General features: G+C 45.9%; 1 protein-coding gene across 2 annotated transcripts in view; it reads left to right on the top strand.

Annotated features, from left to right (window-relative positions):
- Positions 1–22,272, top strand: part of Pi3K21B (phosphatidylinositol 3-kinase regulatory subunit alpha) — a 62,514-nt gene extending 40,242 nt beyond the window's left edge. For both annotated transcript variants that reach the window (XM_065493710.1, XM_065493711.1), the window contains 9 exons: positions 4,682–4,791; positions 16,030–16,164; positions 16,226–16,445; positions 16,508–16,768; positions 16,831–16,959; positions 17,217–17,926; positions 18,573–18,961; positions 19,260–19,490; positions 19,967–22,272. In XM_065493710.1, coding sequence (XP_065349782.1) covers positions 4,682–4,791; positions 16,030–16,164; positions 16,226–16,445; positions 16,508–16,768; positions 16,831–16,959; positions 17,217–17,926; positions 18,573–18,961; positions 19,260–19,490; positions 19,967–20,162 — 2,381 coding nt within the window. In that variant the 3' untranslated portion in view covers positions 20,163–22,272. The remainder of the gene's footprint in view (positions 1–4,681; positions 4,792–16,029; positions 16,165–16,225; positions 16,446–16,507; positions 16,769–16,830; positions 16,960–17,216; positions 17,927–18,572; positions 18,962–19,259; positions 19,491–19,966) is intronic.
- The last annotated feature ends 607 nt before the right edge of the window (positions 22,273–22,879 follow it).

The raw sequence follows: 22,879 nt of genomic DNA, 5'->3' as shown, positions 1-22,879 counted from the left end.
ATTTCATTGCTGCACGTGCGTCATTTGAAATGAATTCCGGCGGCATAAATCATCAGAATTGCGCAACGCAGAAAGAAACAAAAGTGAACCAAATTGGTGTATACAAAATGTGGGAAAGATGGTCGCGTGTACATAGGATTGAGGAAAGCCATAAATTCGGCGGTAATTTGGTTAGAAAAGAATGATGGCCATAAATTCGGAACGTTTTTATTTTACCGAGTTTCGGCGAACCATGGCGAAAAATACATTTACATTTTGGGCTGCTTGTGTTATAATATTATCCTGAACTTAAAATAAATTAAATCCGTCAAAACAGACCTGCTAGAAAAAATAAAAATACGTCACATATCGATCATGTGGCATATCGCAGCTCCTTGGAAAGCTGAAAGGAACATGATTATTGTGCCGAAAATAGGCTGCACCCCGTCATGGGGAACTATTGATCGTTTTGACCCAGTCAAACAGGTTGCCTAAGCGCTTTCCACCAAACAACAATTTGTTGTTGCTTTTTAGCGGGTAATTTCAACCCTTAATGAACGAAGTACGGTGCCAATTCGTCAACATTTTCGTCTAAAAATTAAATTTTACTGATATTTATTATACCATCATAATAACTTTGCTCTAATGTTATAAAATATGAATGAAATATTTATTTGACACAAAACGTGTACAACAGAGATGCTATCAAACATCTGGTCAATTTTCCGCCCTATACATATATATGCTTTTTTTCGTTGCACAGTGTTGTTTCCCATGACCTCTGATTGATGTTATAACTAACATTGGCGTTGCAATTCTCGCGAGATATATCCGATTTGATTTGTTACAAGCTTGATGCCCATGTAAGCGGATGGGAAATTGCAATTCAGAACAAAACTTTTCGCTGAAACCGCGGAACATCTGGCGGAACCAAGTTTAGGAAGTTATTCAACCTGAACAGAGGGAAATCACTTTAATTTTGGTGGAAAGGTTTCCGCACCCCCTGAAATTTCCCATCAAAATGTAGATTTACGCTCGAGTTTTATTAGCAGACGCGCGGCGGAATGAAAAATCAGAAATTAGTATTCGCGGCGGCGGTGTCGGCGTCAGACTTGAAAGGGCAGTAAAAGCGCCGCAAATTCAGCCGGGGCCGATATCCAATAAAAGCAAGGCGGTGCAATTGCGAGTGCATTACATAAATTTAATTAAAAGCCGCGTGTGAGCGTGATAAACGCGCGCGACGCCACGCCGGCCTCGGAACAGATCCACCATAAAATTTGGGAACTGCTGCGCAATTTCGCCTGCACGGAATTTGAAGCAACAACACCCGAAAGGGGTGGCTTGGGTGTGTGTGTGTGTGTGTGTGTGTGTGTGAGAGAGAGAGAGAGAGAGAGAGTTATGGCTTTGATTTTGAGGCTGTTTTGCAGCGGGCGGGTGTAGTGGCGCGGAGCACAATCGCTGCGACGCGCCGATAATTGCGGGCATTTGCATATTAATTGGGGGTGCGACCACCCCCGGAGGCCTCTCTCTCTCTCTCTCTCTTGCTCGCTCGCGTTTCCACCACCCAGCCGGCAGTTGCCGGTGACGCCGCTCGGTGGGTAGCAACCGCCGCGTCGACTGAGCTAGAGAGAGCTGTGCGCGCAAATCCTTCGTTTCCTGACGCAACCCCGGCGCCGAGAATGCCAGCCACCCCCTCGGAAAGTGGTGCAAGCGGAGAGGCGCTCTCCGATTTGCGGGCTGCGCCTGCTGTTTAGAGAGGAACCGTAATTGTTGTTAATTCGCGTGCTTCATCTTGAGCTTGCTCAAGTACAAACTTAAACTAAAATTACACGTTGAAGTGCTCACTCGGCAGCGATTTTGAATAGATGTTCATTTGGATACGAGTGCTTTTTACTCAAAAGCGACAGGATTGAAGAGATTTTCAACTATTAATTTTGGCCAAATGAGAAGGGTAGCAGGCAGAAATGATAAAAAAAAATGTGAAAGCTACGTTAGAATATGCCACCGTCTGAATTTCACTTCCACTCAAGAAAACGTGACAACTCGGCTCCTAAAAATGACTGACACAAATAAAATCACATTTATACCGCTGAAACGGAAATAGCTTCCATTTAGTTGATCTTATCGGCGAGTATTATTATCTTTATACGTTTATCTAGCCATAATTTTTTGTGCTGCAATTTTTTTAAACGTTTGTTCCAAGATATCCTCCTAATGGCGCGGTAAATTTGGCATTTGTTTTGTTTGTTCCATCACAGTCTATCTTTATTTCGATAAATTTCAATTTCAAAAGTTAGAAAAACTAGTCTACAAAAGTTACGTTCAGAACTTTAGTGGCAAATCATTTAAAAATTTACAAACTCTCAAGATGAATTCTAATTAACGTAGCAAGTTCTCAAATGATAGACTGATGTTCCCGCTGGTCTCTTTTGATCCGTCTCATCTGGAATTATGCAAGCAAGTGCATGCACTATTGCCGCAGCCCTTCGGAATAGTGCGTTCGCAACAAGATTGCAGAGTAGAAATTAAGTGCTCCACTTGCTTTTGAATTATTCACTGCGCGTCCTGAGCAGGCGGTTGCAGGCTCTCGAGTGCGGTTTCGTGGCATTTCCCAGAAAACGCGCGCGCGGGGCTGGTTGGTTTCTGCTGTCGCTCTGCGGGGGTGCGATAAGAGGCGTGGATTCCGGATCGTTTTCAAAGACGTTGCAGTAGACTAGTTGCGAAATTTAAGGGGCTTTTATCAGAAATTGCCGAGCCTCCGGGGGCTGCTGAATAATCTAATCAACCGACCTCACTATCCCTAATGGAAAAAGCTGATAGAAAGGATTTGTGCAGCTCCTGTTCCTGGAATTCAATTCAGAGAGTTCAATTTAATCCCTCTTTGTACTACTAATGAAATTTTAACGTTTATACTTATCCAAAGGCACGAGTTACCACATTAAAATTCGTGTTTGAACGGGCTACATGCAAATTGGATTCAGAACTGCAGCAATGTCGAATGTAAAGAAAATGCCATTAATATTTATTTATCTCATTGTGACTACTTGAGCCTTCAGTTGCATTGATCTTAACTTGCGTGGAATTTGTTAAATCTGCTCTCCCTTGAGATTTTGAGTTCTCACTCGCTCTGTTTGGAAATGCTCGTGGTATAAATAATTCAGCCGAATTTTCAAGCTAAAATCCCGAGTGGATGTTACTTCTCCAGACAGCATTGGGAGTTCGGACAAGCACTCATCAAGCGCGTTTTTGCATCAAACATTTTTTTCTGGGCCTGAAATATTAACACGATTTCTGCTGCTGGCATTTTAGAGGCACTTTGGTCTTTTTGCTCAAAACCGTTGCATAATTCAGAGGCAATTTCGCTTTCCTCGAACTGTTTTCGTTTAGCTTTTTCTACCGCTAAATTTCCCGGAATCCGCTCATTTTACCGACACACAAAATCGCGAAAAAAGGTGTCGTGAAACAGATATACTTTTGTAAAAATGTCGAATGTTTTGGTACACTCGGTATGTAAGGGAAATAAATGTTTCATGATTTAAGCAATAATATCGCAATACGAGGAAAATCAGCTGAAGTGATATCTTGATATGAAAGAAGTGTGTATAAAGAAGGGAAAAAAGGATGATGGAATTTTTCACCTGCAAAAGTCTATGAACTTGCATCATATCAGTCAATTCAAGATAAAAACTGTATCGGATCGCTTCCTACCCCATATGATTGGCTTATTTAGATAAATCCAACTGACTTTTTAATCAGGATTCGCACAATCATTCAAGTTTTTCCGAGAATTGCCTAAAACATTAACCAAGATAACGTCGTTTCACCCTCTGAATGATGCAAATTTAACGATTTCCATAATTTTGTAATGAAAATTTTGAAATGAAAATTTTGAAATCAATCTTCTCTGTTTTGACTATTTTAAAGGTCATCCTGTTTGCAATTTTCTCGATTGAGGGTGGTTTTGCTTTAGTCCTGGTAATTCTATTTCTGCTGGAACGGGGAAAGGAGCTGAAGTACGTATAAACACACGAGATAAAAGTGCAAGCCGGTGGGCAGCAACACGACTCGAGCGAGCGGGCGGAGGAGCGGTGGCGCTAGCGTCGCGTGGTCCCCCACCGGCCTCGGAGGCCTCGATCGGCTGCGGCAGTGTCGGGCTCGTCAGTTCGGTTGAGAAAGGCTGTGTGCGCGGTCTCCGAGTCGGCATGACTGCTCGCGAAGACCGCTGAGTGAGCCGGCGTGATGCAGCAGGAGGCCGCCGCCTGCCCCCTGATGAGCCTGCTGCTGTGCGAAGTTATGCAGGCCCCTGGGCCCACGAACGGTCCCCTGACCGCCCCCGGCACCGCCGACCAGCTGTCGGCGATTTTCGCCCAGCTGGACAAGAAGATGGCGCCGACGATGGCGCTGAATGTCGACTCCGACAATTACATGCTCCGCCCCCGCTCCTCCAGCTTCACTGCCCCCGGCGCCGCCACCGCCTCCGGAGGCGGCGGCGGCGGCAACTCGCCCGCCGCGAAGTCGCCGTTGGGCCGCATCGGCCCCCTCGACCTCGACGAGCTTTCCCTGCGCCGCCGCCCCCGAACCGCCTCCGAAGTCACCGCGGGGGTCGTCTTTGCCAACCCCAATTGCGCGTTCGCCAGCTCGAGCCACGGCCTCCCGTGCGACTGCCGCCCCCGGTGCTGCTGCCAATGCATCCCTGTTCTAGAGTGCCAAGCCTGCTTCCACGTTATGTGTGCCGCCTCCGCAGCCCTCTCCAGTGCCGCCTCCTGCCCCAGAACGGCCAACCAGTCCCCGTCGATATTCACCAGACCAATTGTAAGTACACTTTTTTTCTTTTAAATAATTTTACATCTCTAATAGTGTATAAATTTAAGTCGGTTCGTGGGAATACCATTTTTTGTTTTTCACTGAGTGATTTTCGCAACCGAGACTCTTTTGACTTGCCTGCGGCGGCAGCAGTCCATGTGTACAAAGTTGGACTTTAGAAAGCCGGCGGCTGCTCAAACTTGCCGAGTCCCCTGGGTGAAATACTTTCAGATTTTAGGGATCCCCTGCAAATCCCTCCTAGCACGTTCTTTTTTCCGCACTCACAGGTTGGATGCAGATGCAAGGCACAAGTATCGCCGGTTTCACGTTGCTTTGAGATTTTTTTGCCCCAGGTGGAAAAGTTTGCATATATTTACACACGCCGATGCTTTGTTCAGCCGGCTCTGCGAAAGCCGGTTGAAAATCGTCCGCCGCTCACGCTCGGCGAGCAGCAGGAATCCCGGCAGCAAATCCCTTCCAAATTGAATTCGCACGTGTAGGATTCCGAGAAAAAGTTGTGGCTTTAATTAGAAAATGCTGCGGTCGTAAATTTTGGCTCTGCTTCGAAAAACACGCGCTTTGATATCAAATCCACTCGCCCTGAATGCGGAAGGGGCCGCCGGCCATTTTTTTATTTTCCACTCCTGGAGATTTAGCCGGCTCGAAAGCGACAAGGGTTGCCGCGAGGGGTGCGGAGTGCAAGTGTAGCTGCCGTCGAGGCAGTCACGTAGGCCAACAGAAAAGGTACGGCCGTATGGGAAAAGCGAAAGGCTCTTGCTTTTCCAGAACTTTGTGCGGCTCACGACAAGGCACGATCCATAATGATAATGACCAGCGCCGAGCGCCGCCACAGCAGCAGCCATCGCCGCGAATAATGAAAAAGTAAAACGGATGGATCGGGGGTACCAAAAAAACCGGCGACATCAGCTGACTTCCTGCTGGGCTGTTTGCATTGTTGCGAACTCGCTCTCGCGCGCACCTGGCCCCATTTATTGCCAGAAAATAAAGATCAGCCAGCCGCACGGCAAGCTGTGCCGCAGTTTCCGCAGCAATTTGTCACTCAGAGCGCGCGACCCCTTTCGCGGACCTGAGAAATTGAGCCATATTCATCCTGTCTTGAACAAAAATGCGACTGCCCTGCGTGTTAAAATTCCCCGTTGGTTTGATTAGAAAGTGCAAATCTAAACCGTTAAATAATGCTGGTTTCGCAAAATACTAATACTGCGGGATTCCCACACACTGATTCTCTAAATATTTTTGTTTTTAAATTAAAACCGTTAAAAAATAATACAAAAATGGTGAGGTAAGAGCTGTGAAGCCAGCAGAAACTTGTCACCATGCGCACTCCTTACCTTAAACAAGCATATAATTAAATAGGGAAATCTATGCAAATCAGTTCCTTCCTAATTAGAATCACCTCGTGTATTTCTCCCTCGAGAGTCGGTTTTCTAGCCCTTTGTGCCCTCACGCGCAGATCAAAGAAAGGCGTGCCTGAATTGATCGCCGAAATAGGAATCAATTGCACTGCAACCCCTTCTGGCGCTACGCTATTAACGTCGTTTGCGAACTTGGCACATTAGTCAACAGTCGCGATTCTAAACAAACGCCTCGCAGCTAACGGCAACAACACACCCCGGGTGGAAACAAAGCTGCTGCTCCTTCCACAGCCGAGGAGGAATCCGAAACGAGCAGGAATTATTCATCCTCCTGAGAGACAGCGAGAACCCACCCTTCGGCAAAAGTGTAATTATCCCGACAAGGAGAGGGTGGGTGGGCGGGCGGTCGGGTGGAGGGCTGGATCCATTTAAATGCACATGCACGCATGTGATTTGGTTTTCAGATTTCCACAACGCCCCTCGCGCGCGACGTTTCCAGCGCGTAATTTACAATCGGAATTAATTCGGAGCAGCGGCTGACGTCTGCTGAGGTGCATCCTATGATTAAATCTAATAAACGCCGCAGCCGCCGAGCCATTGTTGAGCGGCGGTCGTTTGAGCGTGTCCTGCCTGCGCCTGCACTTCCTCCGTCTCTGAGGCAGGCGGCAGGCAGGCAAATGCATAGGTGCACGCATCCCGTGTAAATTTCACTACACACTAAACGCATTCCACTCCGCCTTTATTACATTTTCACGGTCCGCCTGAGCAGCTCCGCCCGTCGACTGGCCCATTGTGCCTGGCGGATGGGGACACACGAAAGGTAGAGAGCAGTATTTTTCCGCTCGCTCCAACCCTACCTCACTTCGTGAAAAAAGCGGCAGAACCTTCCTACTACTCGCACTTCCGCTCCGCGTTAGAGCCCCTTTCCTCTTTACCTGCAACCCTCTAGCGCCAAAAAAAGGAAGAGCTTAATTGGAGCATCCGATTGCAGACCGGAATTCGTTTTGGTGGGAAGATCGGTGTTTGGGAATTTTCGAGGTTCTAATTCAGACAATGGGATGAATTTAATAAGAAAGCAGTTGAAGAATTTTATCCTCCACTTCGGAGGCAAATGGCTTTTTGATTAAACGTTAACATCTATAATGATGAATTCATTTTAAAATCATTAATGGCATATTTAAGAAATTGAAATCATTATTTAAATAATACTCACGCAGAGCAAATTAAAAGTTTCCTTACAGAATGTAAGTAATGAGGTTCAATTATTATAATTACGCTTCAAGGAAAAATAAAACAGTTGGTGCTGGAAATGACAGCCATTGTGAGTCCAAATCCTGATTTAAAGTAAATTTCCACCTCAAGTAATTTCAATTTTTAGGAAACATCTTTCAAGGGCCATTAGAGAAAATTGCTACGTCGATCTGGGGAAATTGCGCTCTCTCTCTAAAAAAAATCCGCGTTTATTTTCATCAAAAGCAGCAATAGAAGCCTGGCAACGGCAGCGCCTTTAATCCCGTCCAGATTAATTTTTCCCATTACTCAACATCCCTGCTCGCGCGTGCTTGGCTTTATTAGCGAGCGGAAAAATTCAGCAGGAAAATTACTTTCGCTCCCCGGAGAGGCACAAACGCCGATGCCGGCTGCCGATGAAGCGGGCGGGCGAAAACCGCAGCGGAAAATTCTCATTTTTGACCAGAGAGCGAGTGAGCGAGCGCCGAGTAAGAAAATTAAAAGGCTTCCTGGATTGCTTTTGCTTTAATTTGTGTCTTTTAAAAGGCAACGCTGAGAAAAGCCTCTGCCGCGCGCATACATATATATACACAGAGCCTGGGGGACAGCTACATAACTTGCAGTACATGCTTCTCTCTCTCTCTCTCTCTCTCTCTCTCTCGCTCTCTCTCTCTCTCTCTCTCCAGCGAGCAGTTACATTACATAGTAGATCGGCTGTTGCGGTCGGAGCGATTTGATTGGTCGCTCGTCAAATAGAAGAGAGCCTCTTTTTTACCTGGCTCGCTCGCCTGCAGGTGCGCTCCGTGTGCCAACTTTTTCTCGCACCGCTCCGCTCATGTAAAAGAGATGCGGCCATTGTTGTTCGCCGTATCGGCTTTTTACTGTCAATCCAAAGGGTTGCGAAATTTAAAAATAAGCCCTTTCATATTATGCATTTTCAGCCACTTGAGTAGTATTGCGTGCCGCGCCACGGTTAAGAATGAGGAGTGTTTCTTTCTCGTCTTTGATCAGCTAAAAAGCAACTTTTCGAGATCGGCCAACTTTTTTTTACACAGAGACCACATGAAAGCGGCTCATTTTTCCAGCTTTGTATGCCGACTTCAAAGGGGTCGTCGAATTAGACGCAGCGAAAATAAAAACGTTTTCCCTCTCATTAATTGTCTTCTCTTTGCTTGCATTACCGAGTGTGTGTGTTCTCTCCTCCCAAAACAAAGACTTTTTTGTGTGTTTTTGGGTCTGCTCTCACAGCACACACATACACACACTCACACACAAAAGCGGATAAAAGCAAACATCCGCGGCCATGTTGGTTGGCGTGACAAAATAATTTGAATAATTCCGAGATAAAATTTTATTCGCCCGCTCCGAAGGAGAAGAAATGCAGTCGGGCCGGCTTTTGTGAATTTATGGCTCGACTTATATGTGACAGAAGTGCTGTCGCTGCTGCTTTCTTTGCCCAACACAGCGTTTCAACATTATTACCACCATTCTCTATAGAATCGGAACTCTTTTCAGCGGCGGGGCGGGCGGGAGGGAGGGGTGCCGACGCGAGAGATTCTGTTTTTTTTTTATATTTAGAAAAGCGGACCAGTTTGCGTAGGGCTCGGGCATTCTAAGGAGCCGATCGAAGGTCGCCTTTTGTAAAAGTTCTTCTTAATTTGGCGCCACATAAATTCGAGTGTGTGTGTCCCCACGCACCGAAATGACCTTTCCAAAAGTGCCGCGCGCTGCAGCTACGCCAGCCATCGGCCGTAACTCATGCCTTAATGGCCGAAAAGGGTACAGCCTCCCTTAAAGACACAGCGGGCGCGCAGAAATATCGCTGAAAAGCGGAAATTTATAATGCAAAAAGTTGATAATTCGGCCCCGTCCAGCGCCGTAGAATCTAATACAATATCCGATCCCACACTCCGGCACTCAGATATATGGACTGCGAATTTTAGCGAGAAAATATGAAACATTGGCAGCTACAAAAGCGCTGAAACCAAGTCTGCAATGCGTGGCGCGAGCGTTGAATCCGCCGAGTCGACACTCTAAAAATGAGGAGCAGCACTTCCTGCCGTGAAAGGAGAGCGTGTTTTGTCGCACGCATCTGCAGAAAATCTCGGTCCAATATACGTACGAAAATGGATGAAAAAAGAGACTCGCCCCGCTTTTCACAACTTTTTGCTGCACCGCGTGAGTGAGGAGTGTGTGTGATTCACCCACTATGCACAGCGGTGATAGTGTTTGCTGGCTGAAGGTCGCGGCTGCCGTGCACGCGGTGCTCATTGAATGTGATTCACCCGCGCGCGCACACGCACACTAGGAAGTGTTCGCCAGGTGCATCGTGTAATATTTGATTTGCATTCCGTGTTTCAACCTTCGCGGTGGCAGCTGGGCGACCGAGTTTTCGCAAAAGTTTGCGCGACGGGGAACTAACTGCAAACTTGTGTGTTTCGAAAAGAGAACAGAGTGTGAAAATAAGGTGTCAACATGCACTTCTGCTAAGTGAGGAAGTGGACAGATGTTTTGCGCGCCGCATTTCTAAAACAATCCAGTTTCGGTTATTTTTAGAGTAATTGCGTTGCAATTAATTACCAATTAATTAATTCGACACAGCCAGAGGGGAAGTGTCATAGTTTTGTCTTTCTAAAACGGAATGAGTTGCGGAAGCGTGCAATTTAATTAATCGGAGAACGCTCACCCTTTGCAAACAATCATGACGAATTCATTACAAGTAAAATAACAACCCGTCGTGACGCGATTAACAGTCCAGCCTGCAAATTCGTCAACAGCTGTTTACCTTTTGCCTGCTGATTTGAATTTCATTCGATTGCTCTCGAAACATTCCAATCTCGAAAATGTGATATCACTGCCGCGATGAAAACTGATCCTGGTGCGGAGAGCGAGAGTGGAAAAGCATCCAATTCGAAACTCAACAAGTCGCGGGAGCATGCTGCTCCCCGAAATAATTATTTCCATTTGCGTAGCTCGCGAGCAATTTCGATCCCCCAGAGGGGCTGCGAGAGCGAACGACCGAGGGGAATGCAATTTTGGACACCGTGGTAATCCAGGCACATGAGCTGTTTTCCACACACACTCACTCACTCACGGCAAGAAACAGCCGCGCGCTGGCTCTGTGCATGCAACACACAGCGGGGGTGATTTATGGCTGTGGTTTTGGGCGGCCGCATCCCAGGTGGGCCCACAATGCACTTTTTACTTGGCCTTCCCGTCGAATAACACTGCGCTTTTGACATTTTTATTGGTCAGACCAAACACTCCCATCGTTTCCAGACTAAACACGCTTTTGACACGAAGCAGCACAAAAGAATTGCATTTTACGGATCTTGAGGAGTGGCTCTCAGGTTAATTCCCCGGGTACAGGTGGCAAGAGCTGACAAAATTGTGACGAGATTCTCACACTGCATCTCACGGGGTTGTTTTTCTCGTTGGGGTGTGCGTGCGCCTCCACCACTCTTAACTAAATTCGCAGCTTTGTTCGGGCCTCCTCCTCCTCGTATTGATTATCTATTTGAACAACCCCGCCAAGAGAGAGAGAGTCTATATTTGCTGTAGCTGGAAAAGCCGGCCGGGTGTGAGGAAGCCCCTCGTGAAAGGGCCGGAACGAAAGAAAATCTCGTTGGCCTAGCTATTTTCGGGTCCGATTTGCTCGTTCATGCGCGATCGGGATATTTGCATCGAGTGCTGCTGAGAAGAAAGTTGGCACTGCCTCCGCGTGATTACGGCGGATCGGAAATGCCGGCGGCCGTGTTGCAAGTTTCCTGTGCAGATTAAATTCGGCGCCGACAAATCCCGCCGAGTTTGTTTGAGAAGTTTTAATGCAAACGTGCGCGCCGAGAGTTCATTTGCTTGAGTTTGTTTGCGTAGGGGACGAGAAAGGGGTGCAAAAACTCGCCAGCACATAAAAGTTATTTCCGAACTTTGGATATGAATATTTTCCAGCTCGCTCGGCAGATAATAATTCCCTGAGACCCGGCATAACCTGATAATTTCATCCCTGATGAAAGCCGAATTAAAGCCTGATTAAAACGTCGCAAAGTCTTATCACCCGCTTCCATGAAAAGGAGGCTTTATTAAAAGGCTCCATGGCAACAAAACCCCCGCAGCCCTCGCTCAAAACCAAAAACTGCGCGCTCTCTCTCTAAAATCAAACGATTTGAATCACGCCTCACATAAATAATCCCTCGCCAATAAACCGATCGGATAAAGAGGCCTTTCATCATTGTTTTTAATTAAACACACACGACACATACACACACAAAGAACGAAAAAGGGAGTGTCGGTCTGATATAAAATAAAACCGAACGGAGAGCCAGCGAGCAGTTCTTTTGAACTCGCGAGGAATCGACCTCTCTGATCTGTGTGTGTGTGTGCGCTGGCTGCGATGAGCTCGCCAGAGTGTACGATTCGAAACGCTGGCAGGCCGCTTTCACATTTCCATTTGTGCTCTAGCAGCCTAACCGAGCGCATGTGTGTGTGTGTGTAATTATAATTCCGCTGCTCTCTGCCTTTTTCCCGTCTGTCCGGCCCGTGCTCGAGGAGAAAAAGTAGTAAAGTTGTTATCTGCGCGAATTTATTCGGCTGTTTGTCGAGCAATGCGGCTGGCTGACGAAATTTGCGAGCTCGGCCACACTCGGCGCTAAATTCGCGGTTAACTGGGTCACAGCAGCTATTGACAAAATTCAATGCACCCGCGGCCGGCCCGGCCCTCGTCCCCCTCTCCGTGCAGATTCACTTTTTATTGCGGGCAGATAAGGGCTGAAAAATCGCACCGGCCTTGAAAATGCATCTTGAGAAACGCTTATCTGAGATTAAACGCGACATTCCCCGGGAGCATTGATCGTGCGGTTGGCACCCCTTCCCAAATCGACGGCTCTCTCGAAATTTCAAAATTAAGAGTGGATTTAGAAATTGGATTGAAACCCACAAAATTAAAAAAAAATGTCTTGTGTGTTGCCACAGCAAAGTCAGTACACGCGATCTTACTAAAATTCCTTCCCAGGTTGAGATAATTATTTGTTTCAAAACAATACCTATCTGCGATCAGGGTATTTTCTATGAATTAAAGTACGAAATTTAGACAGTCCCATTCAAAAAGAAATAAAAAGAATAAAATTCCTGTCTTGTTGAGTAAGAGAATCCACAACTGACAGGTAGAACCCAGTATTTTGTCTCTTTCAAATTTTCCTAGAGAAATTTTTGCCCAGCGACAAAACCTTCAGTAAAAGGCTAAAGCTTTTTTCTCGGAACTCAGCAACGCAAATTCTCATAAAACTGCGGGTGACACGCACCGGTGCACCGAAGTAAGTGCACGTCCATCATCTCACGCGGCGGGAGGTGGTACAAAGTGTGCGTATTACACTGCTACTTGCTTCATACACACACGTTCATTGCTTGCTTCTTTCGATGCCCGGTCGGTGTGTGATGTGAGTGTGTTGTGTGCGTTGAGCAACGAGCGGGCGATCGAGGCTGCCGGCGTGATTATCAACTGGCTCTTTTATCGCACCTCTCTCGCGAGCTAGCGAGAAGCGGCGCGGAGCCAGGCCGTCTGCCGTCCGCCGGCCGAGCGCCATCTTGCTCGCGCGATGGGCTAAATGCGGACCCAATTCGGCCCAACCGGGTCACTCACCTCCCATGCCATTTTCTTGTTTCTTTCAAGAGAGCGAATTCGTTTTCGCCAGGCCTTGAAGTGAGCCGCAAAATCGATACCAACTTCAGTTTCTTTAGAAAAGAAAATGAAGTTCTTAGAGACCCTTTCATTTTTCTTGGGCCCAAGGTGAAGCGCTGGTAGGACAACGGGACCGGTTTGAAGATGGGATTTTTCATTTTGATTACATTTTCTTATAAAAGATTTATAAAAATTAAGCTACTGCACTTTAAAAAACTATCAAAATTTCTGTTTGAATAAAATTAAGAATAAAATTTTAAATTTGTTTCCAAAAAAAATTTGTGAGAGCTTAAAATGGTCTATCGATTTTATTAAAATTTTAAGTGAGCATTATTCAGAAAGGAATAATTATAAAAATATTTGATCTCTTATCAAAGGCAAATACAGATAATCCTTAATTAAAATAATTTAGGAGAGTTTCAGCAGTTCTCAATGAATTATTACGAACCACATAATAAAAATTTGGACTGATCCTGATGTCCGGGGAAAAAGCTCCGTAGAAAGAGCTAGAGCACACACATCATCATGCACTTTTGCCGCCCCCGAGAGCGCGGCATCTGCAGCGAGAGCAGCTTGCCGGCCTTGCCGCTATTTCGCAACTTGCGAATTTGCAAAACACCCCCGGCCCCCAATCAGGCCCAGCGGCGTTCCCCGTGGACAGGCCACGACCCGAGGGGGCTCCTGCCCCGCAGAGGGCCCCCGAGGGCGGTCGGGGGCGGGCGGAGACCGGTGTCCCAGTTAGAGGTCAGTGGATGTGGCAACGTGCTCGCTCGGCGCGGCTCGATTTTCGTGCGCGCAGCTGTACTCGAAGGCAACCGCTCGTGAAGCGCCGCCATTGGCCGCAGCGTCGACCAATCAGCGCCGGGCCGGCTTTGCCGGTTGCTATGCCGGCTCGTAAGCATGTGCTGTGTGGTGCACCGGCTTTTCAGGCGGCGGTGGTGGCCGACTCTTTCTTTGTGTGCCGCTCACGCTCGATTTTTCTTCTTCGACCTTTTCAATCCTCTACTCAAATGTATTATGGGTGCGAATAAAAAGAAAATACATATATATACACACACATACACAAGCTCGCTGCGTGCGGATTTCTTTGGGGGAGTGTGTCTTTCTCCCTAGTTGTGTATCAAACGATCCCCTTTCGCCAAGGACGTGTCAATTTGGGACTGGAAATATTATACGGCCCGACCTGGTCTCCGTGGCCGATTGGTTTCGTGGTGAATGGCAACGTGGAAATGAAGCTTTCACCGAAAAAAGCAATCAAGGGCTGGGACGGAAAATTCATTTTATTTTTACAGCCCAAACCTTTATCCAAAGCTCCGGCCTTATGATTAATTAAATGTTGTTCGACTTCCAAACGGAGAGCAACTTTTATCTGCGCACGAACGAAACTAAATGGAAAAAGGTCGGATAAGCGAGCAAGTCGGCCTCTAACGGAGACAGCGGTGGCGGCGGCGGCGGCTTCGGTGTCCTCCAAAATTATGAAGCTGTGCACACGAAGAAAAAAATCACGCGTTGACCTTAAACTGTTTGACCAAGCGCAGAAAAAGACTGCACAGATGTAAACATCCTGCGAAAATAATAAGGAAGGTTATAGAGATGAAATTGTTCGCTCGGGCAGACATTTTTCAAAAGGCAAAAGGGATGCACTTGCGCCCCGTGGATTGTGAGGAGGCGGAGGAGGGTGCTTTTTCTTCCTCTCTTTCTTCTCTCTCGCTTTTCCTTTTGCCTCCCTGCTTTCGCCGTTTCAAAGGAAAGTGAACGAGCGAGCAGCCGAAACTCCAGGCTCTCTTTGCTCTCTCCCATGGGCGAAAATGCATCGCAGCTGCGAGGGGAGAGGGGTTGGCGTTTGCCGGTTAGGGAAGGTCGGGGGTGAGTCAGTGCAGAGGGGCGCAAAAGTAAAAGCGAGCGAGCGAGCGGCCCCAGCGACAACGCGCGCTCGCCTGCTCGCCCGCTCTCAAAGTCACTTTCAAGCAAAAATCAATCGAGCCGGCTGGTTCTTTCTCTGTCGTCGCGCGCGCCGCTCGCTCGCTCGCTCTCTCACTGCAGTTTGTTGCACTTGACGGCGCCGGCTGCACCTTGAAAAGCGGCTCGACTCGTCCTTCCTGGTTGCACACACACACACTTACACCCTTCTGGCGTGCGGAAATGGTCGCGAGCACAGAGAAAAATCCGCTGCACGAGAGACGCTCGGAAATTGCTTTCTCGCGTCGAACGGAAAATAATTGAGGCTGAAAAGCTATATACGTGGAAACCTGATTTAACTAGAACAAAAACATGAGATTCTAGAGCAGTCGTGGTTTTTTATATGAAAACGCTACTCCAGAAATGTTTCAAATTTTAAAAAATAAACAAAAATGCAGACCTCGCCACAAAATTATTAAAAATTTACCTCGAAAAACTTCAAAAGAAACTGTTGCTATGGGAATGTAACCCTGAAAATATTAGCCTTCAGCACTTGACATTTTCTTTACAAACCATGCGCCGAAAGTTCAAAGTTTGAGCCTGCTGCTGGAAGAGCTCAGAAAGCTGGCTCATTCAAAAAGGTGCCGGGGGAAGAAAAATCTAGCCGGTGCTGCAAGCGGATTCTTTCTTTCCACTCCATTCCGCCGTGCGCCCGCCTGCCTGCCTTAGGATGCTGAATGTCATGCTCAAGTGCAGGAGCTTGATGCTTTTTTTAGTGGGCTAGGTTCTTGGCTGGCTGGCTGGAAAGAAAGAAAGATGGACGCTGATTACCCTTCAAAGCGCACCAGCAGCAGCACCTCGTCTCATTATCCGTGCCTATACTTAAAACCGAGTCTGCTGGTACCGAAATAGATGGATATTAACAGCGAGAGGGAATCCACTCCAGCGCCTCGTAAAATCCGACTTAGGCGCGTATTTAACGTCTCGCCGGGCCCACTCGGCCTCGATGAACAATTTTTATATGGAGATTTACAATATTTCTGACGACATCCGCCTTTTTTGTTGCAGCCACTGGACGAATGGACGGTGAGCAACGTCGCCGAGTGGTTGGCCGTGCTGAACCTGTATAGATACGCGGGGGTGTTCAAGGCAAAAGACATCAAGGGTTCTGATCTCATCAATTTGGACCGTGAAAAACTCACAGTAAGTGACCAGTTTCCTGTGGATCGATTTTTTTTTAATTATTTAATTATGCGCTCCGCAGAACATGGGCATCAAAGACGAATTCCACCTAGAGACCATTCTGCACTGCGTCCGGGAACTAATCAACAGCAACCAAGTTGACCCCATGGAGGCGCCCAGTGAGTCCAACGACAACGGGCAACCACACAACCTGCACGAGCACTCCTTCTCAAAACTCACGCGGTGCGCCAAGTGCAACAAGTTCCTCAGGGGCCTCCATCATCAGGGCTTTCAGTGCAAAGGTAAAATCCAGATTTCCTGTCATTATTCGTGGTTATTAATAGTTGCTTGATATCTTTTCCAGATTGCGGAGCGGCAGCCCACCGATCGTGCTCGGCCACCGGTCTGGGTCCTTGCAGGCCGCATGGTCCCTCCCCTACGCAATCAGTGTTCGGCACTCCCCTATGCGCCCAGGTGAACACATTGCCGGCGCCACCTTTGGTGATCAAGTGCATCAAGCAACTTGAGCTCAAGGCCAGTCAGGAAACTATGGACCCCTACAAAGTCTATAGGACCGCGGCGAATGCTGAAAAAGTTGAAGAGCTTCGGAAGAAATTGAATGAAGGTATGATTTGCCGCTTTAAAAGGTCGCCAGCCAGCCTCCATTTACGAACCGCTTTCTTTCAGATGTGGCCAACACAGACTTGAGCCCATACGAGCCGCCGGTGATTGCAAGCGTTCTTAAGAAGTTCCTTCGTGAACTGCCGGACCCCGTGATACCCGTGCAGTGGTACGACAAATTCATTGAGGCATCAAGTAAGTTTCTTTTTATTTTTTCTCAAATTTCGGTAAACAAAAAAATGTTGATACCCCTATCTAATTTCCCAAAATAAAATATTTCAAGTCAATTTAATAGCATTAAACATTTTTGTTAGTTCAAGAAAATGTAAATCAAATATGGTGACAATTAACCCTGTTCAGAAAACGTCGATTTTTCAAAGCCCCAATAATAATAATAATGAAAAAATTCCTTTCAACACTTATTATAACAAATTTGCATGTCCTTTTCGCAGAAATTAAATCAGACGAGCAGTGCATAAGCCGGCTGAACCAGCTTGTGGAAGAGCTGCCTGAGCAGCATCGGTCCACCCTGACGGTGCTGATGCAACACTTTTGCTGGCTGTGCCAAACGCAGTATGCGCGCGGCGTGCGCGAGCCACCGACGATCCTGGTGCAGGTACTGTGCCACCTGTTCCTGCGGCCGTCCTGGACCAAGATCATGCAGGTGGTGTACAACACGGAGGCACACATTCGCATCATGGAGCTGCTGCTGCTGCAAGGCCAGTGGGGCAAGTCACTTCCGCAGTTCAGCACGGCACCGCCTCCGCCGCCCCCGCGCAAGCCGTCGCGGCTCGAGGTGTCACCTGAGATGCTGCTCTACGAGGCTGAGTGGTACTGGGGCGAGGTGACACGCGAGGAGGTCAACGAGAAGATGCAGAACTCGCCTGACGGCACCTTCCTGGTGCGCGACGCCTCCAACAAGGCCGGCGAGTACACGCTGACCGTGCGCAAGGGCGGAGACAACAAGCTCATCAAGATCTACTGCAAGTTTGGCAAGTACGGATTCACCGAGCCCTTCCGCTTCAACTCGGTCATCGAGCTCATCAACTTCTACCGCAACCAGTCGCTCGTACACTACAACCCCACTCTGGACACCAGACTCTTGTACCCGCTGTCCAAGTTTCAGCAGGAGGATGAGCTGATATCGTCTGATGTGGACAAGGTAATTTATCTCTTTTTTAAAAACAACATTCAGGAAACAGTTTCTTTTTATTTAAAACATTCAATAACTGGTTAAAAATTAATGGGTTAAAATAGGATTTTGTTATGTGCTGATCATATAAAAGAGACGTGATGTGTAGTTTTGATATCTTCAAATCAATACAAATTGTCATGGTATTCTAAAAAAGTCATTCCTTAACACACTATCACGTAAAGCAAGGAAATTATTGTGTCTTTCGCGCCAAAAGGTTTCATGGCCATAAAATATTATGGAATTTGAACCGCGTAGTCAAAGCAAACATTCTTGATATATAAATATCGTGCTTTTCTTAACGATATTTTCACGAAACTAATAACATATTGATGCCCTGATAAGCCATTTGCCTAAGTCCAAATAGTCCTAGCTTATGAGAGGGATCACGGGTAAAAATTATTTTACATCAAGATGGTTAGAATTTATCTTCTTATCCCTTATATAAATCATTTTTTAATTTGTCCTCTTCAGAACTTGATTCCCTGATTTTCCAACATGAGAATAGATTGAAAATCCGTCAATATATTTTTTTCAAATTTAAGTTCTTATAATGTTACTTTTTCCATTGAAATATAAATTTTAATCCTTGCATGCTCCTTTCTTTTGTGATCAGGTGGTGAGCCAGCTGCTCGAAGCAAACCGCGAGTTTGAAAACAAGCTTCGGCAGGACCAAGAGCTGCGTGTCAAGTACACAAAGGTTCAGAATGAGATGAACATGAAGCGTCAGGCGTTGGACGCTTTTGACGACGCCATCCTCATGTTCAAAGAGCAAGTGAGCATGCACAACGACTTCCAGACCAAGGCCCAGCCGCACGAGGTGGACATGCTCAGTGCAAACAGGACCATGCTTCTTGACAGACTGAGACAACTCGAAGACAGCCGCGCGCAGTTGGACAAGAGCATAAAGCAGAAGATTGCCGACTGCCGGATTCTTGAGAGGGACATCAACACGCTCAAGGCCGAGCTCAGGATCCTTGATAAGAGCAAGGATGCGTGCATCAAGTAAGTAAAATAATTCATAAAAGCGCGAAAAGTACATGGGCAATCGCTGCAACCTCTATGTGTCAATTTTGACCTCACGATTCTGAAGCCAATTAAATAATTTATCGCATTTTAACTTGCCGCTAATTGTGAGAAGTAGGGGAGCAGCAGCAATGTCACCAATGACTCATTCAGGGTCTGGTGGTTGTCTTTGTCCCTTTATATATCAAAACTCTGACTCACCGCAAACCAAACACCGTTTTTAGTCCTATGTTAATTTCCTGGCGACGTCCTACAATAATTTTTTTTTCTTTTCCAGGTGGTTGCAACATAAAGGCGTGAAACAGAATAGAATCGAGGCTCTGATCCAGCAGCAGGAAGCCTCCGACAGTGAGATGGACGTGGACTGCCTGCCCCATCAGAACGAGGCTACCTGGTTGCTGATGGACTGTACCCGCAACACGGCCCAAGAGCTGCTGGCAACCAAGCCTGACGGCACTTTCCTAGTCCGACCGAGTCGCATCATGGGCCAGTACGCCCTGTCCATCATGTGAGTTTGCCTTTCACTTTATCTCTTTCAGCCCTAAAATACTCTTGCTCATAAAATAGTTTTTTATGAAACGATAGATAGTTCAGTTTCAGATATTAATGGCCTTATCTTCCTGTATTTGTTGTTCAAAATGTTTCAATTTGCCAGAATCGTATTCTTAATAATATTATTTATAATGGCTTATTATTTTAAATCAAGATATTTTCCAGTTAAATTTAAAGCTTGCCTAACCCAATTTGATGTTTTTTAAAACTATATTTTAATCTTTAAGTTCAATAAGATTACACCAAACAAGCACAACATTAACTCATTTTGTGTCGTCATACACCCAATTAAACAACATCAACCAATGGTTTCATGATCTATAATTTTATCAGTTTTGTCAGTTTTTCAACCAAATACATCTTTTTTTTCTGTCGCTTTCTACAGTTAAATATTTTTTAGGCTGAATCTGATCAAAGTATTTATGTTCGCAGGTGCAACAATGCCGTGAACCACTGCATCATCCACCAGACAGACCGAGGGTTTGGTTTTGCGGAGCCGTTCAACATCTACGGCTCGCTGAAGGAACTGGTGCTGCACTACGCGCAGAACTCGCTGGAGGAGCACAATGACGCACTGAGCACCACGCTGTTATATCCAGTGATGGCGCAGCAGCCAGCTGCGCTGTGATAAGACCCCGTCGAGCAGTATTCACTCCCCTCAACACTACTCTCTACTGGTTAAGCGAGCCAAACTCGGACACTTGCGAGACTCGGCCTTGTGATGATCTGAAGTTATGTCCTACTCACTCACTCCACTCACTCTCAGCACGGGCACTCTCCACCCCCATCCAAACTTTGCGCCCCCTCGGTTTCACACACACACACACACATACACACACACGTACACACAAACACTTGCAGTTGTCACTTTTCCGGATCAGATCGTACGAATGTTATTGTAAAAAAACAAACAATTGTCAATGTGTCCACTTCTCTTTGGAACCACCTGCAGCTCGGCTTGTGTGTTGGGAGTGCTTTTCGTTTTAGTCCCGACACAGCTCGGGAGTTTTTTTTTATTTTTAACCGAGCAGCGGGCGCGAGGGCAGAAGTGATACTTTTTTTACTCAGAAAACGCTTCTTTTCCTGATCGATTGGACAATAAGATTTGCTGAAAAGGAGCACTTTTTATCTACGGTAATCAAACGAAGTCAAAAGGAGCTTTATGTGACTAAATTTGTCCTGGACGCGCCCGCGTGGCTCTTGCCATTTTTTATTCTCGCCTGCTACTCGAATTGTTTGTAGCGACACGAACGCCAGGGGTGCGCTCAAAAAGTGAGCCACTCGCCCGAATTGTGTGTCTAGACCAATTAACCCGGCAGGCAAACTCGATGTGAACGCTCTCAACCAAAAGCCAGCTGCATTAGCTACACTGTTTTGTAAGGGATTTGCTATTTTGGAATCCATTTGTCGCGGTCCGGTCTTCGTTACGGACCGGGAAGTTGACTGTCGCTGCTGCATCCGTCCTCCGACCTTTTAACTTGTTTTAAAGTGAATTAAAACCTGTGCCACCTTTGTTAATTTTTTGGTTGATTTTGGACATTATTAAGATTTACTTTATATAAAGTTATCATTTTTTAAATCTGGATTCGGTGGTTTTTCCTTGAGGTCGAGCGACGGATGAAGCGATGATCGGCCTCCTACCAGCTGAATTGTTGTAACTTTGTAAACGAAGAAGAATTGTCAACCGCCGGTTGGTCGTGAACGCCGGCGGGCAACAAACAAACAAATCACGTCAGTGTGTGATCGTTCCAATTGCCGATTGGAACCCAGAACACTAATTTTTTCTAAACAATTGTACAAAAATCAGGAAGAGAAGAAAAAGAAAACGACGAATTGATGTAATTCTGCAATCAGCCATTATATTATATTGATTGTTAATCTGATTAGAGCCACACTCATTGAAACAAAGCCGTATTATTACAATTCGATTGGTTGATTTTCCGCATCAAATGCACCCACGCAAACGAAACAATATATATTGATGATGTAAACATTCAATTCGACACGATATATCTTATATATCCAATATGATGTGAGAATTACGATAGACCTGCTAATACAAATTGCGTGGTCAGCGGCTGGTCATGAGATGACCTGCGCTGCCCGCCACAAACCCTTTGTCCCCTGGTTCACTGTCTGGTTTAGATTTTCACGCAAACTCACACACACACATACACTTACACAAAAATTTCACACTCACTCAAAGAAAGCGAAAAAGAAACTAGTTCAATTTAAGGTGACGCGAAATGAATCTTGTAATGTGAATGTGATCCGCCATTTAGCACAATTTAAAAGAAAAAAAAATAACTAAAAATATCACATGCCTCTTCGTCGGAAAAATATTTGGTGAAAAAATTCTCTCCCTTGTAGTTTGTAATCGATCGAAAAAAATGATGATGCGATGATGATGATGATGATAATTTAATGTTAAGCGAAAACAAAAACAACAAAGTAACTTTAAAGAAGAGATTTATTTTGTAGTGGTCGCGGATGAGAAGAGAAATTGCGAGTGCGTATTTGGACGAGCAGCTAGACTGTTTTGAGTGTGCAAAAAACATAGTGATCGTTCGTACGTTCATGGCCAGGCTTCGGGCCGCACTTTTCGAGCGGTGCCGCCGCTGTGTCGTTTTCGTTTGGCCGGGGCTGCCTTTTTTACCAGGCAAGCCACTGCAAAAATGTCCGGCTCTGTATTTGTATCATTTGTAATAAAGCCACAGATTATTATATACCAAACGAAATTCCTGCATTTCAATCCACAAACAAATTACCCTCTAACAGAACTATTAATTAAATTTTATAATCAAGGTAAAAAAGAAAAAAAACAGGCCTGAAAAAAATAATTTCACTTGAGTGATTTATTGGTATAGAAATCAAGCAATAAAAATTAGCCCATCGTCAGCTCGACTGAAATTGAAGCAGTGCCGCTGCTATCGTTCAACATCAGACCGATGGGGGTGTGGCCATAGTTTCAAAACAGTGTTTAGTTCAGGAGTTAAGACATGTAAGTTGGTTTCCTGATTCCTGCCACTCTGCGAAAATATTTTTCTGCTCATCTTTTGCAAATCAATAGGTATAGACGCAGTTAATTTAAAAGAAAAATATCCATGAGGAAATTGAAACCCATTATGTATTTTAGATTGCTTTGATAATTCCGTTAAAAAAAATTTTATGCTATAAACTTCAGTTTTATTGATGTATTTTTCTTGAATTATTTTGCTTTTGATGTAAATAAAATGAATGCTGTGATTTGTTCAGTTTGTTTCATTTTTGAAGTTTTAATGGAGAAAAAATCCCGAATTTTTATGAAGAACCGGATGTTTAATGTGCTACTCCGGTCTTTAACCC

The sequence above is a fragment of the Cloeon dipterum genome, chromosome X (genome assembly GCF_949628265.1).
Source record: "Cloeon dipterum chromosome X, ieCloDipt1.1, whole genome shotgun sequence".
NCBI lineage: Eukaryota > Metazoa > Arthropoda > Insecta > Ephemeroptera > Baetidae > Cloeon > Cloeon dipterum.
Note: the sequence above shows the minus strand (reverse complement) of the source record. Positions and strands in the feature narration are given on the sequence as shown.